The 13,893-nt window shown below is 39.5% G+C and overlaps 1 protein-coding gene across 1 annotated transcript in view; it reads left to right on the forward strand.

Moving 5' to 3' along the window:
* Window positions 1-13,449, forward strand: part of ZC3H12B (zinc finger CCCH-type containing 12B) — a 21,578-nt gene extending 8,129 nt beyond the window's left edge. Inside the window, exons 2-6 of the mRNA XM_059859631.1 lie at window positions 3,865-4,630; window positions 6,329-6,468; window positions 7,183-7,417; window positions 7,505-7,611; window positions 8,159-13,449. Coding sequence (XP_059715614.1) covers window positions 4,029-4,630; window positions 6,329-6,468; window positions 7,183-7,417; window positions 7,505-7,611; window positions 8,159-9,579 — 2,505 coding nt within the window. The 5' untranslated portion in view covers window positions 3,865-4,028 and the 3' untranslated portion in view covers window positions 9,580-13,449. The remainder of the gene's footprint in view (window positions 1-3,864; window positions 4,631-6,328; window positions 6,469-7,182; window positions 7,418-7,504; window positions 7,612-8,158) is intronic.
* The last annotated feature ends 444 nt before the right edge of the window (window positions 13,450-13,893 follow it).

The raw sequence follows: 13,893 nt of genomic DNA on the forward strand, positions 1-13,893 counted from the left end.
GCTGCTTGACTTAGCACAAATTCTGTGAATGCTACTATACATGTCTCTAAATGTTTAAGTGAGCTGTGGATCTGTGCTCAGATCTTTCTTTAGACTATGTCTAATTTATTAGATTTAGAAGTACAAGAATTATTTGAACGTGTATTCATTTTAAGCATCTTAAAATTAAAGTATTCCTTTGGCAAATAGAAACTGATAATTCACCCAGCGTTTTTCTAATTCATAATTTAAAGGTTGGAAGGAAGGTTCTCATTTCTCTTACACCTCTGGCACTAGCAGCCCTTACAGTATCTTGGCTCAGTTTCCATTCTAAGGTATTTGTTAACACAGGACTCTTCTCAGTTATAGCCTGGTGTAAGGGAGCCTGAAAAGCAACTTTTTGGACTCGGCGTTTCCTTTTTGAGTGCTTAACAGCGCAGAGAGCGCCCGCTGCCCGCCGCCGGGCCCGGGGACGGACGCGCAGTGCGGGCACACCCGCCCGGGGGCCGTGGCGCTGCTCACAGCGGCCCTCGGGTCTCTACAACAAAACTCGTTACTGCGGAAGCTGCGATGAAGTTATCCCTGCCTATGAAGGTGACTGGAATTCGTTTCCTTGAGGGACTCAACTCTGCCTTTTCCCCCGACTCGGTGCGGCCCAGGGGGGTGAGGCTCCCGCCCGCAGGTTTCACGGTCCCGGTTCCCCGGGAGCGGTGCGAGCCGGGCCGTGGCTGCGCGGCAGCGGCTCCCCACGCCGGAGCGGGGAAGCGGCATAGCGCGGCCCCGGGCCGCTTGCCGGGCCCGCTCCCCCGCACCATCTCCTGGGCATTACCGGGCCAATGGCAGGAGTCACCTGGGCTCTGTCAGAGCGGCTGCTCTCCTCCGTCCGTCACGGGGCCGTGGCCGCCCCGCTCGCGGAGCCGTCCCGGGAGTCCGGGTAAAGGCAGTGCCTTAAGGGACCAAAGGAGCTGTTCAGTCCATTGTTTTACCTGAATATCTGTTGGTCCTGCTGAAATGAACAGGCTTTGAATAGAGTACTTCTAGCACCAGCTCGAAATAGTCATTGGCATTTGAATAGTGACTGTTGAATAATTTGCAAGTGTTTTCATTTATATTATTGTACTTTATTACCGTGCAGATATTTTTTTTCTGTTTTAATACCATCAAAGTTGAAGACATGCTTTCAGTTTGGCCCCTTATGAGCAAAATAGACATGATTTTGTCTGACTCTTTTTTCTGAATTACATTATCAGTTCTACTAGTTGCTCGTGACTGTGCTGAAAGAGGTGTTTAGAAAGGAAACTTGGTTGGTTGCTTAGCAGCGAGCATCACGAGAATTAAAATTTTAAAGCTGCAGTGTCTGTATTTCTGTAATAGCTTTAAATTCGATATTTGTAATACCTTGCTTTCCTTTAAGTGTGTGTTCATATTTGGCTGTCTTTGGGGGGGAATGTAACTGTGCTGTCAGGGTGACACCCATCCCCATGAGCTTGGGGCTGCCTGGGCCATCTCACAGACAGAGGGAGTGTGGGACACAGTGGGGGATGCAAGGAAAAAGTGTTCTGTGATTGCTTATGGCTTGGACAGTCTGGGAGGCATCAAAGGCATTGTGAGGGTCAGGGGGAGAATAGAGGTTTCAAGATGATAAGTTTAACAAAAGCCAAATTTTTGTGACATTGTGCTTAGAGAGATGACAGCTGGGAAAGAAGAATGAAGCTCTTTAAACTTGGATGAACAGCATCATGCTGTTCTTTGTCCAGTGCCAAAGCAGTAGAGTCTCAATAATTTGAAAAAAATTAGTCTTACCACATTTATTGCACAGCATTCCTTCATTGCAATATTTTGTAAGCTGTGGGTGCAGTGTGCTGATAACCTTGTATTTTAACCTTCTTTTATAATAATTTTTTAATATCCTTTTTTTTTTTTAATGTTGGCAAGGTACAAGGTTATGTATTGAAACCTAATTAAAATCCGTTCCAGGTCAAGCTATTAATACATATAAGTTGGCAAGTACTTGGGTTGTAAATATACTGCTATTAGTGCTATGTGAGAGAAAAGTCACTTGGAATGAAAATCAAGAGTACTGTAAAAATAATACCTCAGTATTTAGAGGAATACTCTTTGAATAAGTAACATGAAAGAACAGCAGTTTTTAAAGTCTAACTTAAACCTAACTAATCAAGATTGGAATTTCCATTCAAACACAAAGAAACTGTGTTTTTATTGCATATGACATAAAGGACTTAAACTATCATAGAATTCTTTCAGTTGCAAAAAAACCTCCAGGATCATTGAGTCCCACCTTTGACCAGTCCCCACCTTGTCAAATAGACCAGAGCCCTGAGTGCCACATCCAGTTGTTTTCTGAGCACCTCCATGCATGGTGACTCCACTGCCTCCCTACACAGTCAAATCCAATGCTTGACAACACTTTCCATGAAGAAATTCTTCCTGATGTCCAACCTAAACCTCCCTGGCACAGCTTGAGGCCATTTCCTCTTGTCCTATTGCTGGTTTCCTGGGAGACAGGACTGACCCCCACTACAGCCTCCTTTCAGGCAGTTGTAGAGAGTGATAAGGTGTCCCCTGACCCTCCTCTCCAGGCTGACAAAATATAAATATAACATGAATATATGAAAATACTAAAAAGTGTGATTATTCTTTATTAAAAAATAATGTTGATTGACTCAAAACTTGACCTTTTAGGGGTTTTTTTTTAGGTATGAGTGATTAGCATTTTCCTAAGGAAATTAGGCTTTTGAGCAGCTGTCTCTGCGTGTGTGTACATTTCTGTTTGCATAAATTGGAGTGCAGTCTGGTAGAATGTTACTGTTTTGCCTGCTTATGGATATTATATATGACTGTATAACGGTTTTGCAGGTTAATAATCTTAGTTTCACTTTGAGACAGTTTTGGGGGGTTTGGTTGTTGTTAGGCCAATATGGACCTGTCTCAGAGATCCTTTGACATTTTTCTGGTGTTGCTTATCAAATTTTATCACTCTTCTAGATCTGTTGTTCTATGAAATATTCCCACAGACAACAGAAACTCAGCATTTAATGTAGGGAAATAGTCAAGAAAGAAACCTTTCTAAGACTTAGTAGTGGAGCTTTAAACTAGATTCTTCAGGGGAAGGGATGTGCTTCTGAGTGTCAGAGAGGATCCAGGAAACACCAACACTCTAGGGAGCAGCAGGGAAACACCTGTAAATTGTCCCAAAGGAATGAGGGGTGGCCTCTCACAAATGGTGAAGAGGCTGTTCTACGATTCTGTGAGTGGTATATTAGGTGCTGTGATTTTTTAAAACCAAAAGGATATGAAAACTTAAAATGAATAAACTTTGACTTCTGTGCACACTGGTGATGCTTTTAATTTTCTTTTGTGGCTTATATTATTTTGTTAAATGTCAATTTTGTTCTCCAGAAGATACTTTTCCGAGGTAAACTTGGTGGTTCTGATAGTAAATCCTTGCTAAAAGGGGCTGAAATGATTTGTGTTAAATTTTATGCATACTGGAACACTGCACAGTTGTTCCTAGTGTAGACAGGCTGTTCTTGCAGTAGAAGACACCATTTCTTGGTGAAAAAGGTGGCTCACCCTTTTCTGTTTTATTATCTTTAAATATTACTGAGATAATCCATTCCAGTTCTATGTTTATTGTGTGGGAATTGTCCTTTTTTTTTGTAGGTAGAGTAACTGAGGGGAGGGAAAGATAGTCTTATTTGTGAGTATACAGACAGTGTAATTATATGCTTTGTTATAATCAGTTTACATAGAAATGGGAATGACTGGGGACATCTACTGACGTGTAAACAAAATCATTGTAGTTGAATATTTTGCAGAATTGATCAAAACCTAGTTTTTAATTTTTTTTTCTTTTTTTTTAAGGAACTTCATGTTGGTGTTGCTTATGCCAGAATATAGTAAGCAAGGCAAATTAGCTCCAGCCTTGTGTAAACTTTTAATTGGCCAACATGATGCAATTGAGAATGAATTCCAGGTGGCTTTGGAAATGAACGAGAACTGAGCGCTCTGGCTGGAAGCTGAACGTGATGACGGCCTGGTCTATGGTAGGGAAGCTGAAAATGGAGAAGAGGCACTCCAGAGAAGACAGAAATGTGGAGCAAGACGCGGGGGAATGCAGTGCTGAATCTGAGGAATGGACGAGCTCAGAAAGTGAGCCTGAGCAACCATACTTCAGAGGCAGTACTCAGTGGAGAGAAAAGGAGGTTTCCACCAAACCCCATCGGCCGCTCTGCCGGTCCCCATGCCTGGATCGCCCAAGCTTTTCACAGAGCAGTATCACACAAGACTTGAAGCTAGATGAATGCAAAACAAATTTGGACAAGGAATACCAAGCTAAAATGGATTTTGCTTTAAAGCTTGGGTATGCAGGAGATCAGATCCAGGCTGTACTGAATAAGTTGGGAGCGGATGCGCTCATCAATGATGTTCTAGCAGAGCTTGTGAGACTTGGCAACAAAAGTGAATCAGAGGGACAAAGCACTGCCAGCAGTACCACTGGTACTCTGGTGTCAAGAGGCCCTTGCCCAAAGGAAATAGCAAGCCCTGAATTGTCACTGGAAGATGAAGTGGTGGATAACAGTGATAACTTGAGGCCAATTGTCATTGATGGAAGCAATGTCGCTATGAGGTGGGTGTCCCTGTCCCAGTATTTGAAAATAATAAATCACTAAAATATTAAAAAAAAAATACTGATAGCAAAGGGATTTTAAGTCATGTGGACTATTACACTGATAACACATCTATTTTATGGACCCTTTAGTCAAGGCTTTTAATTATGCTGTCACTCCTTTATATGTAATCCATATTCCAGTTCCCCTGCTCTCATTTGAAATCCGAGTTCTCGCCTCAAGTCTTTTTTTCAAGCAATCTATTTGTAGCGTGCATTTGTCTGGATGGGTTTAGTATTTTGAAGTCCTTGAAAAATACTGAAAATTGTTTCTGGACATTGAAGGAAAGTAACCAGATAGGATAGGAAAACTTGGTTCTTTCTAAAGTGACATGCAGTGGATGGTAATGAAATGCAGTGAATTCATGGTATTTGAGCTCCTGATGGTTGAGCCTCCTCAGTATTCAGAGCAATTTAACTGTGTCAGGATAGGGATAACACATGAGCTAAACCTGCTGACCAGCATGGCTATGCTGCTTGCCTCACCTCGAGTACTGAGTGCAGTTTTGGGCATCCAGAGGAGGGCTACAAGGATGGGGAAGGGTCTGGAGGGGAAGCCTTATGAGGAGTGGTTGAGGTCACTTGGTTTGTTCAGCCTGGAGAAGAGGAGATCAGACCTCATTGTCATCTTCAACATCTTCACAAGGGGAAGCAGAGGGGCAGGTACCAAGCTCTTCACCCTTGTGACCAATGACAGGACTTGAGAAAATGGCACAAAGCGGAGTCAGGGGAGGTTTAGGTTGGATTTTAGGAAAAGGTTTTTCACCTAGAGGATGGCTGAGCACCAGAACAGGCTCCTGGGGCAGTGGTTACAGCACCCAGCCTGTCCAAGTTCAAGGGGTGTTAGCACAACACTCTCAGGCACATGGTGGGATTCTTGGGGTGTCCTGGATTTCAATGGTCCTTGGGGGCCCCTTGTGACTCAGGATATTCTATGTACACTTGGCTGCTTAGGTTACCACTAACCCAAGAGATACCTGTCCCAGGCCACTTTTGAACATGTCTGTAGAGCACAGAGTTCAGCTAAGCCATTGTTTATCATTGAGTAAGTGTGATTTTTTATGAGGGAGTTGTGTGCTGTTTTAGAGACTCCTTTGAGTTTCAGAAAACAAATTTTTGATGGGGATGGGACTTAAACAACTTTGATACAATTACTTCTTCCCTATAAAAAGTTCTAATAAAAATGAAGAGCATTTAGTATCAGAGGAAAAGATTTTATTAATATAGATGTTTAAAAGCACTTATCACCCATTCCAATCAGCATTGTTCATTCCTCTTTTTGTGATAGCATTTTATGATGCCACTTAAGGTGAACTCTGTTGGGGAAAGTGATATTTTTCATTAGGTCAGCTTATAAAATTTAAAAAACTGAAAAACTTCATGTTTACTTGATTTCACTCTGGGGATAGAAAAATTTCTTAATTTATAGACTTTTGAAGTAGCAGGGTTGCCTTAATCTGACGTCTGAATAGCTCTGTACAGTGTTCTTTTTCCAGTTATGTAAGGAGGTCTAATAAAACTTTACAGACTTTGCTTTCCTTATATCCTTTGACCATGGCAGCTTTAGAAGAAAAAAAAACAACCAAACCACCACAAAAAAAACCCAAAACCAAATGAAACTTTTGTCCTTGCTGTTTCTAAAACTTGCATGTTCTTCAGCCATGGGAACAAAGAAGGATTTTCCTGCCGGGGAATTCAACTAGCAGTTGACTGGTTTCTGGAAAAAGGACATAAAGATATCACTGTGTTTGTACCTGCATGGAGAAAAGAACAGTCTCGACCTGATGCACCAATTACAGGTAACACCAAGATGTTTTTTGACCCCTTGGTTAAAAAGAAAAAAAATATATTGTCATGTATCTGATGGGTCCCAGTACTGGGCTGTGGATGTGGTGATGATGATGTTGCGCTCAACTGTTAGTTTGAAAACACAACAGTTTCATTGGTTAGGAAACAAGCATTTAAATATCTGCATGTGTTAACAATGATGTGGTTTTTGTAACATTATTGGATGGTTTCAACACTTTTGAGAAGCAGCAGTTGAAATTTTCCCATTCGCAAACGTTGATGAGCATATGGGGACTGAGCCTTATTTGCTGGATGAGCATGAAATAAGTAGTAACAGGCCAGGGACTCAGTTAGTAGGGTTGTCTTGAACACTGAAAAGGCAGCATGTGTTTTGACCTATAGAAAGTCCTTGCATTTTACTCTAGGCTAACAAGGCTATTGTAATACAGTAACACCTGATTTCCTGACATGTTTGGAAGACTGAGTAAAGGTACATGGCTACAGAGTGGTTATGAAGTTCAAATATAGAATATTTACTCAGTGCTTTGAAACCTCAGAAATAAAATCCAGATCTAGGTGTTTTTTAGTCATAATGAGGACTATGTTTGAATATAATTGCAAGATACTTTGTCAGACAAAAAATGCAAGAATTTTCATAATACAAAAGTTGCATTTCTTTATTTTAAAACATTTTTAAAAACTGCTCAACTAAAATTATTTTACAGATCAAGAAATATTACGTAAATTGGAGAAAGAAAAAATTCTTGTTTTCACCCCGTCTCGAAGAGTTCAGGGAAGAAGAGTAGTTTGCTATGATGATCGATTCATAGTAAAACTTGCTTTCGACTCAGATGGCATCATTGTGTCAAATGATAACTATCGGGATCTTCAGAATGAAAAACCAGAGTGGAAGAAGTTCATAGAGGAGCGGCTGCTAATGTATTCTTTTGTGAATGACAAGTATGGGTTTTTTCTTCAAAAGTAAATGAATTTGCTAATTCAGCATTCTCAGGAAAAACTGGTCATGTTTAATTTCTTTTCTCTTAGATTTATGCCTCCAGATGATCCTTTGGGACGTCATGGTCCAAGCCTTGAAAATTTCTTGAGAAAAAGGCCAGTTATTCCTGAACATAAGAAACAACCGTGTCCTTATGGTAAGTGCCCAAGTCAGATTGATTTGTTGCATTTAAAGGTAGGTGAAGCAGGCAATTACCATCTTGTCATTACCAGAACAAAATGTGCCACTTTTCATGTTGCCATCCAAGCACAATGTCGCTTTTATAGCCCTTGAGCACATATTTGTAAAAACAGTGTAGCAGAAAATTGAGGATTATGAGATATACCTTGTGCATAGTACAGTTTTTTACTATTTGATTCTAGTTTGTATTCGAGGGAGGAGATTTGTAATTTATCAAACTGTGTTAAAGCTGATTTGTTCTTATAGCACTGTGTGTATGTTGTCATGATTGAAATCGTAAGTCAGTAGGAAAAAAATTGTGTCTTGCCTTTGATGCAGATAGACATGGATGCAGGCAGCAGAGTCTGTGACTGCCTGTCTATATAAAATACATGATTATCCTTAGAGGTTTAATATAGAAAGAATGCTATTGCAAAGTGGTGAAAGATGTAAAGAAAAAAGGTAGCAACTGGTGGTATTAATGAGTTTTTGATTTATTTAACCTGAAAACCCTTTCCTTGCAGGTAAAAAGTGCACCTATGGGCACAAATGTAAATATTACCACCCAGAACGTGCAAACCAGCCTCAAAGGTCAGTAGCGGATGAGCTTCGAATAAGTGCCAAATTATCAGCTGTGAAAACTATGAGTGAGGGAGCCTTGGCCAAATGTGGCACAGGGCCATCCAGCTCCAAAGGAGAAATCAGTTCTGAAGTGAAACGCATTGCCCCAAAACGTCAGTCAGATCCAAGCATTAGGTCAGTAGCTGTGGAGCCTGAGGAAAAGTTATCAGCAGCCCGGAAGTCCGAGGCCAGCTCTGTCCCGTCTCTGGTTTCTGCATTAAGTGTACCAACGCTCCCTCCACCAAAAAGCCATGCAGCTGGTGCATTAAATACTCGTTCTGCAAGCAGTCCGGTGCCAGGTTCCTCACAGTTCGTACATCAGAAATCCTCACTGGAACATATGTCCAGTGTGCAATATCCTCCTATACTAGTCACCAATAGCCATGGCACCTCAGTTAGCTATATTGACCAGTATCCCAAATATGAGTCACTGGGGGACCATGGCTATTACTCCTTACTCAGTGATTTCTCCAACTTAAGCATAAGTAGTATCCGTAACTCAGATTATTACGGGGCTGATATGGACCAGGGGATGTATTCTAGAAACTCAAGCCCCTGTCCTGACAATTGCTTAAGCCATACAAGTAATGATTCTTATTCCTCTTACAATGACTTGTATCTGGGTGTAGCAGATGCCAGTCCAGAAGACAATGTGAAGAGCCACAGACTGCCATCGAAAAATCGTCTTCAGCCTTTCCCTCATGGTTACCATGAAGCCTTAAATAGAGGTCAGAGTTACGGAACTGAAGAGCCTAAGCAATCCCTTCGCAAACAGTCAGTTTCCCACTTAGGCCTACATGCCCAGCATCCAGTTGTTGGAGCACGGTCCAGTTGTCCAGGAGAATACCCTGTGCCTCAAAATGTTCATCCATCAACTGCACAACCAAGCCGTGCCTTGGTGATGACAAGAATGGACAGCATTTCTGACTCTCGGCTTTATGAGAGTAACCCCACGAGGCAGAGACGGCCACCTCTGTGTCGGGAGCAGCACGCCAGCTGGGATCCATTGCCCTGTGCATCAGACTCCTACACTTACCACTCCTATCCGCTGAGTAACAACCTCATGCAGCCATGTTATGAACCTGTCATGGTAAGAAGCATGCCTGAAAAGATGGAACAGCTCTGGAGAAATCCCTGGATTGGGATATGTGGTGAGCCACGGGAACCTCATATCATCCCAGAACATCAGTATCAAACATACAAGAACCTCTGCAATATTTTCCCTCCAAGCGTTGTCCTTTCTGTGATGGAGAAGAATCCCCACATGACAGATGCACAACAGCTGGCAGCTATGATTGTTGCCAAATTAAGAACAGGGCGTTAGAGCAGTAAAGCCTCTTTTGGATAAATGAACCTGTACAGCACTTAGGACCCAGAGGAAAACCTACATGAAGGAAGAGGCCAATCTATTGTAAATATTTTCTACTAAGATAGTATAAAGTTCTGTACACAGTAGCAATCATATATATGCTGAGGCACTATATAAAAGTTGATTGTATTGCAAATTTTAAGATTTTAAAATATAGGGATTTTTAATAGTATTTTATAGGAAATGCATACCTTGCTGCATGGATAGCTCACTAAGAACTATAATGTCACAATCAGTGTCTCAAAGCTGTTACTACAAAATTAGTGTTAGCAATTATATTGCATGTATTAGTGTACACTTACAATTTGCTTATAAATACCTAATCGGCCTCTAAAAGTATGCTCTATACACACCAAGATGACTTTTAGGGTTTCAGCTTTGTCATTTGACACTGCCTAGTGGCATCTTAAGTAGTGAAGAAAAAGTAAATTTGCTAAAAATTAAAATTGTTTATAAAAGGAAAAACTGATTTCAGATTTTCAATGTCAACATGGTTGTTGATACTTAAATTTCAGAACCGTCCCTCGAGAGTTTGAATAACTATTATTACATTGTTCAATATGTTGGCTCAATCCAACAGAAGCCAAATACTTTATTAAATTAGGACCAAAACATTAAGGAATGTAAAGGCATGAGTGCCATTCAGTAAACTGAAACTTTAACTGTAGCTTCTCTCCAGAATCTCCTCTCAAACGTGCAGTAAGCAGCTGCTGGCCCAAATAACTAGACAAGCTGAAAATAAATTGTCAGTATTATGTAAACTGGATTACTCAACTTGAAGCAGCAAAAACTGGATGTTAACATGGAAGTTCATCAGTAACCACAGCCCTTCCTCTGGGAGCAAGGAAGGTGTTGGAGTGAGCCTGACATTCAAGGTGGCTGTACAAGATCATCTTCAAAAAGGGTGGAGGGGGAAGGCTGCTTCTTGAAAAGAGATGCTCCAGTTTGGGTTTGTGACAAAGCTGTCCTGGTTTTTGCTCTTCAGATCCACGCAAAGGTGTGCATTTGCCTCGTGAAGGCTTTTAGAATTCCTGTTTCAACAGGTGAGCTAATTTTGTGTGGCATTGTTTGCGCAACTGGTATCTTGCTCAGGGTGGGAACCTTTGTAGCTAAATGTCTCCAAAAGAGGCGTTTATTGGTTTTTTTAAGCTGCACTGACTGTACGCCCTTTTTTGAATCCACTGTATATTTCAACATTTTGAACCATGACTAACTCGACATGTCTCGAGCTAGGACTTGTTGACTTCTACTGTAGTTTTTTTCATGAAAGTTGAGAAGGCCTGGTTTATGGCCTTTTGTTTCTTCATGAGAAGGTGTGACACTGCCTAAATGTTTCTTACTGTGAAACACACAGAACGTGAGGCTGCAGTCAGGGTTGTTTCTGGTGTTTTGATAATGGCTTGCATGCTGCTTTCTAGTTATCTGTTTGTCTGAGAAACAAAGTTTATCATTTCCTCCACTTGTGTTACTGTAGTGGTTGGTTTGATTCAGAATATCTTGTGGGCTCTTTATCACGTGCAAAATAGGTTCCTGTCATATAAAAAAACCCACCAAATGAACCAACAAGAAACCACAATTATGGGTGCAACTACAGTTAATTTACTGACATTTGATAACTGTATCATTTCACACAGGATAAATTTTCTTGTGTTGGTACAGGTGATGTATATAATGACTATGTCATTATGTATCTGAAATGAAGTAACTTGAAGGTGATCCTGTACTTACAAATAACTTAAGTTTTAATTAGTTGGCTATTCTCTCTGTCAGTGGGGAAAATAATTCAGACACTTATAATAGCTGGGGGAAAACAGATTTAACTCTTGACTAGTTTTCGAAAACATTTCATATTTTTAATTTGCAATTAATTCTTATTCTCTTCTCTTGCATGATATAAGCAGCTGAGAGCAATGCCTCAAATAACCAGAAATGACCTTTTGTTTGTTGATACAAATTGTATCTCTTTTTCTTGATTGTATAAAAACTGTGTATAAAAAAAAATAATCTCTAGATTAACTTCAGTATTACATTTTCACCACAATGTTTGTGACACCGTGTGTCACAGGGAAGTAGCCCATGAATAATTATGGATTTTTTTATTTAAAATGGGCACTTGTAGTTTATAGACAAACAGGGACAACTTTTCAGAACCAGGTTATTATGTGCACAAATACTGTGTGTACACCTCAAAGCATTACATAGGTATCTTCAGTCTATTTATTAAGCAGATACATTCTTGCACTAAACTTTATGTAAAAATGTTGCTGTTAACTCATCTGCATGTGTTTAAAATGTAACAGTAATTGCTATAGACCCTATTTTATTCTAACCAATTAATTTATAAATTATTTAGGTATGAGATGAAGTTTATTGTGCACTCATGTTTTCCATCTTGCATGGAATTAAATATTTGTATGCAGAAAAATGTTTGTTCCATTTTTCTCCATTTATAAAGATAAGCTATTTTAAGAGAGGATTAGTGGGTGATTTTGATGTTTTCTAATGTGGAAAACTCAACAGAGATTTCTGTATGAAGCGCTGGGTGGCTTATGGAGATATCCATTTTTGTTGGATCTGTCCAGTCATTTTAATTTTCACTAACCTTTGTTTTACTGATGGAAGAATTCCTTTTTAAACAATGGGAATGCTGTGAGAACACCAACCCAGCATACTATTTCCCTAAGGCACTTCAAAGGCAAATTGTCTTATTCTGAGGAGCTATTGGCATCTCTCGTGCATAGTTACAGAATTGGCGCAGCCTTGTGGAAATAACCTGCAAATTTTGTGCTTGTTTTGTCCTCCTTAGAGGTAATGCAACTTTTCTATGTGATGTAGTCTTTCCTGATCAACTACTTTAAGTGATAATTTGGTCATCCACACCTGTTTTCAGATATGTTTACAAGACAGTTCAGGACACTGACATGTTCATTAATCTTTAGCGCATAAGCTTGGATTTCTTCTTACATGGAAGAGTTGATCTTATTAACACCTGATCATAACTGTCTATATTGTAAATATAAGACTTTGTATAAATGCTCTTTTTTAGAGCATGGTATTTAAATGTTTTTAAAACTGTAAAAGAACAGTTCTAGAAACTATATTTTAATAAAATCCATGAAAAAACAATTCTAGATGAGGGGGGAAAAAAATTGTGAAGGTAAAATCATGGACTACTGCAGTTGATAAGAGTTGAGCAGTAGATTTTAGGGCTTTACTGGGGCCAGAGCATTCTCTGGGAGTTCTGATTTACTTCTCTTTCATCTTCAGCTATATTACTTTCACATAATTTGTCACTTAAAAGTGTGTAACTTTAAATTCATAAATCAAAAACCAAATGCTTTATGGGATGTCAGTCTAAATTATTTCATGTTTTTTGTAAGAATTATATGTCAGTAATATAGTAAATTGTACATGATTTCACTGCTGTTAGTCCTGTTGTTGTCATATTGAGCTGCAGTAGTTGGCTTTATTCATTTGTAGAATTAAACATTACTGTTTAATTGTTGTAAAATTTTATAAATCTCTTTGGGTTTTTTTGGTTGACCCAAATATAATGTAAGTCTTAATGACAAAATGAGTGAAAATGGATGTTAAACCAGTATGTGGTATTCTTAAATCTCTGTAGTGGTAAGTGGGCACTCCTCTAGTTGCTGCAGCATGTAATTTATTTACTAGCATGAGTTTGTTTAGCTTTTGTAAAAATGCTTTAGCTGTAAAGTTAAAAATAAGTGTGGAGTATGGTTGTTTAGAACAAGCAGAAGGAGCTTTATTGAAAAAAAAAAAAAACAAAACCAAAAAATATTTAAGTAGGTGAGTTTCCCCCTACATACTTGTAAAGCCAGTTTGTCCCAAATTATGCATTTTGTTCAAATAATAGAGTTAAAAATACTTGGTGACATGTATGCATACCTGATCTGTATCAATCCACAAACAGGAACATTGGATTATTGTTATTTTTAAAACTCCACACTAAGGGGAAGGAACATGCAGCATTTCTGTGAAACTTGGTTCCAAAGCTGAAGTATTACTTGATCTTGACTTGCCAAAAGTTTACCTGAAGCATCTGTCACAGTTACCTCTACGGTGAGCATTCAGCTTTCACTCCTCTGATGTACCTATTGCTTGATTGTGTGACAGAGCCCTCATTAAATGTACTTCCTGCAATATTTCAACTGGAAAAATACAAATGCACCATCACGTAAATGATTCTTATGCCAGTGTTTGGTTAGCCTTTTGAGAGTCATTATACAATATTGCTGATTTTGGTCT

This window comes from Haemorhous mexicanus, chromosome 14 (assembly GCF_027477595.1).
Source record: "Haemorhous mexicanus isolate bHaeMex1 chromosome 14, bHaeMex1.pri, whole genome shotgun sequence".
NCBI classification, from domain to species: Eukaryota; Metazoa; Chordata; class Aves; order Passeriformes; family Fringillidae; genus Haemorhous; species Haemorhous mexicanus.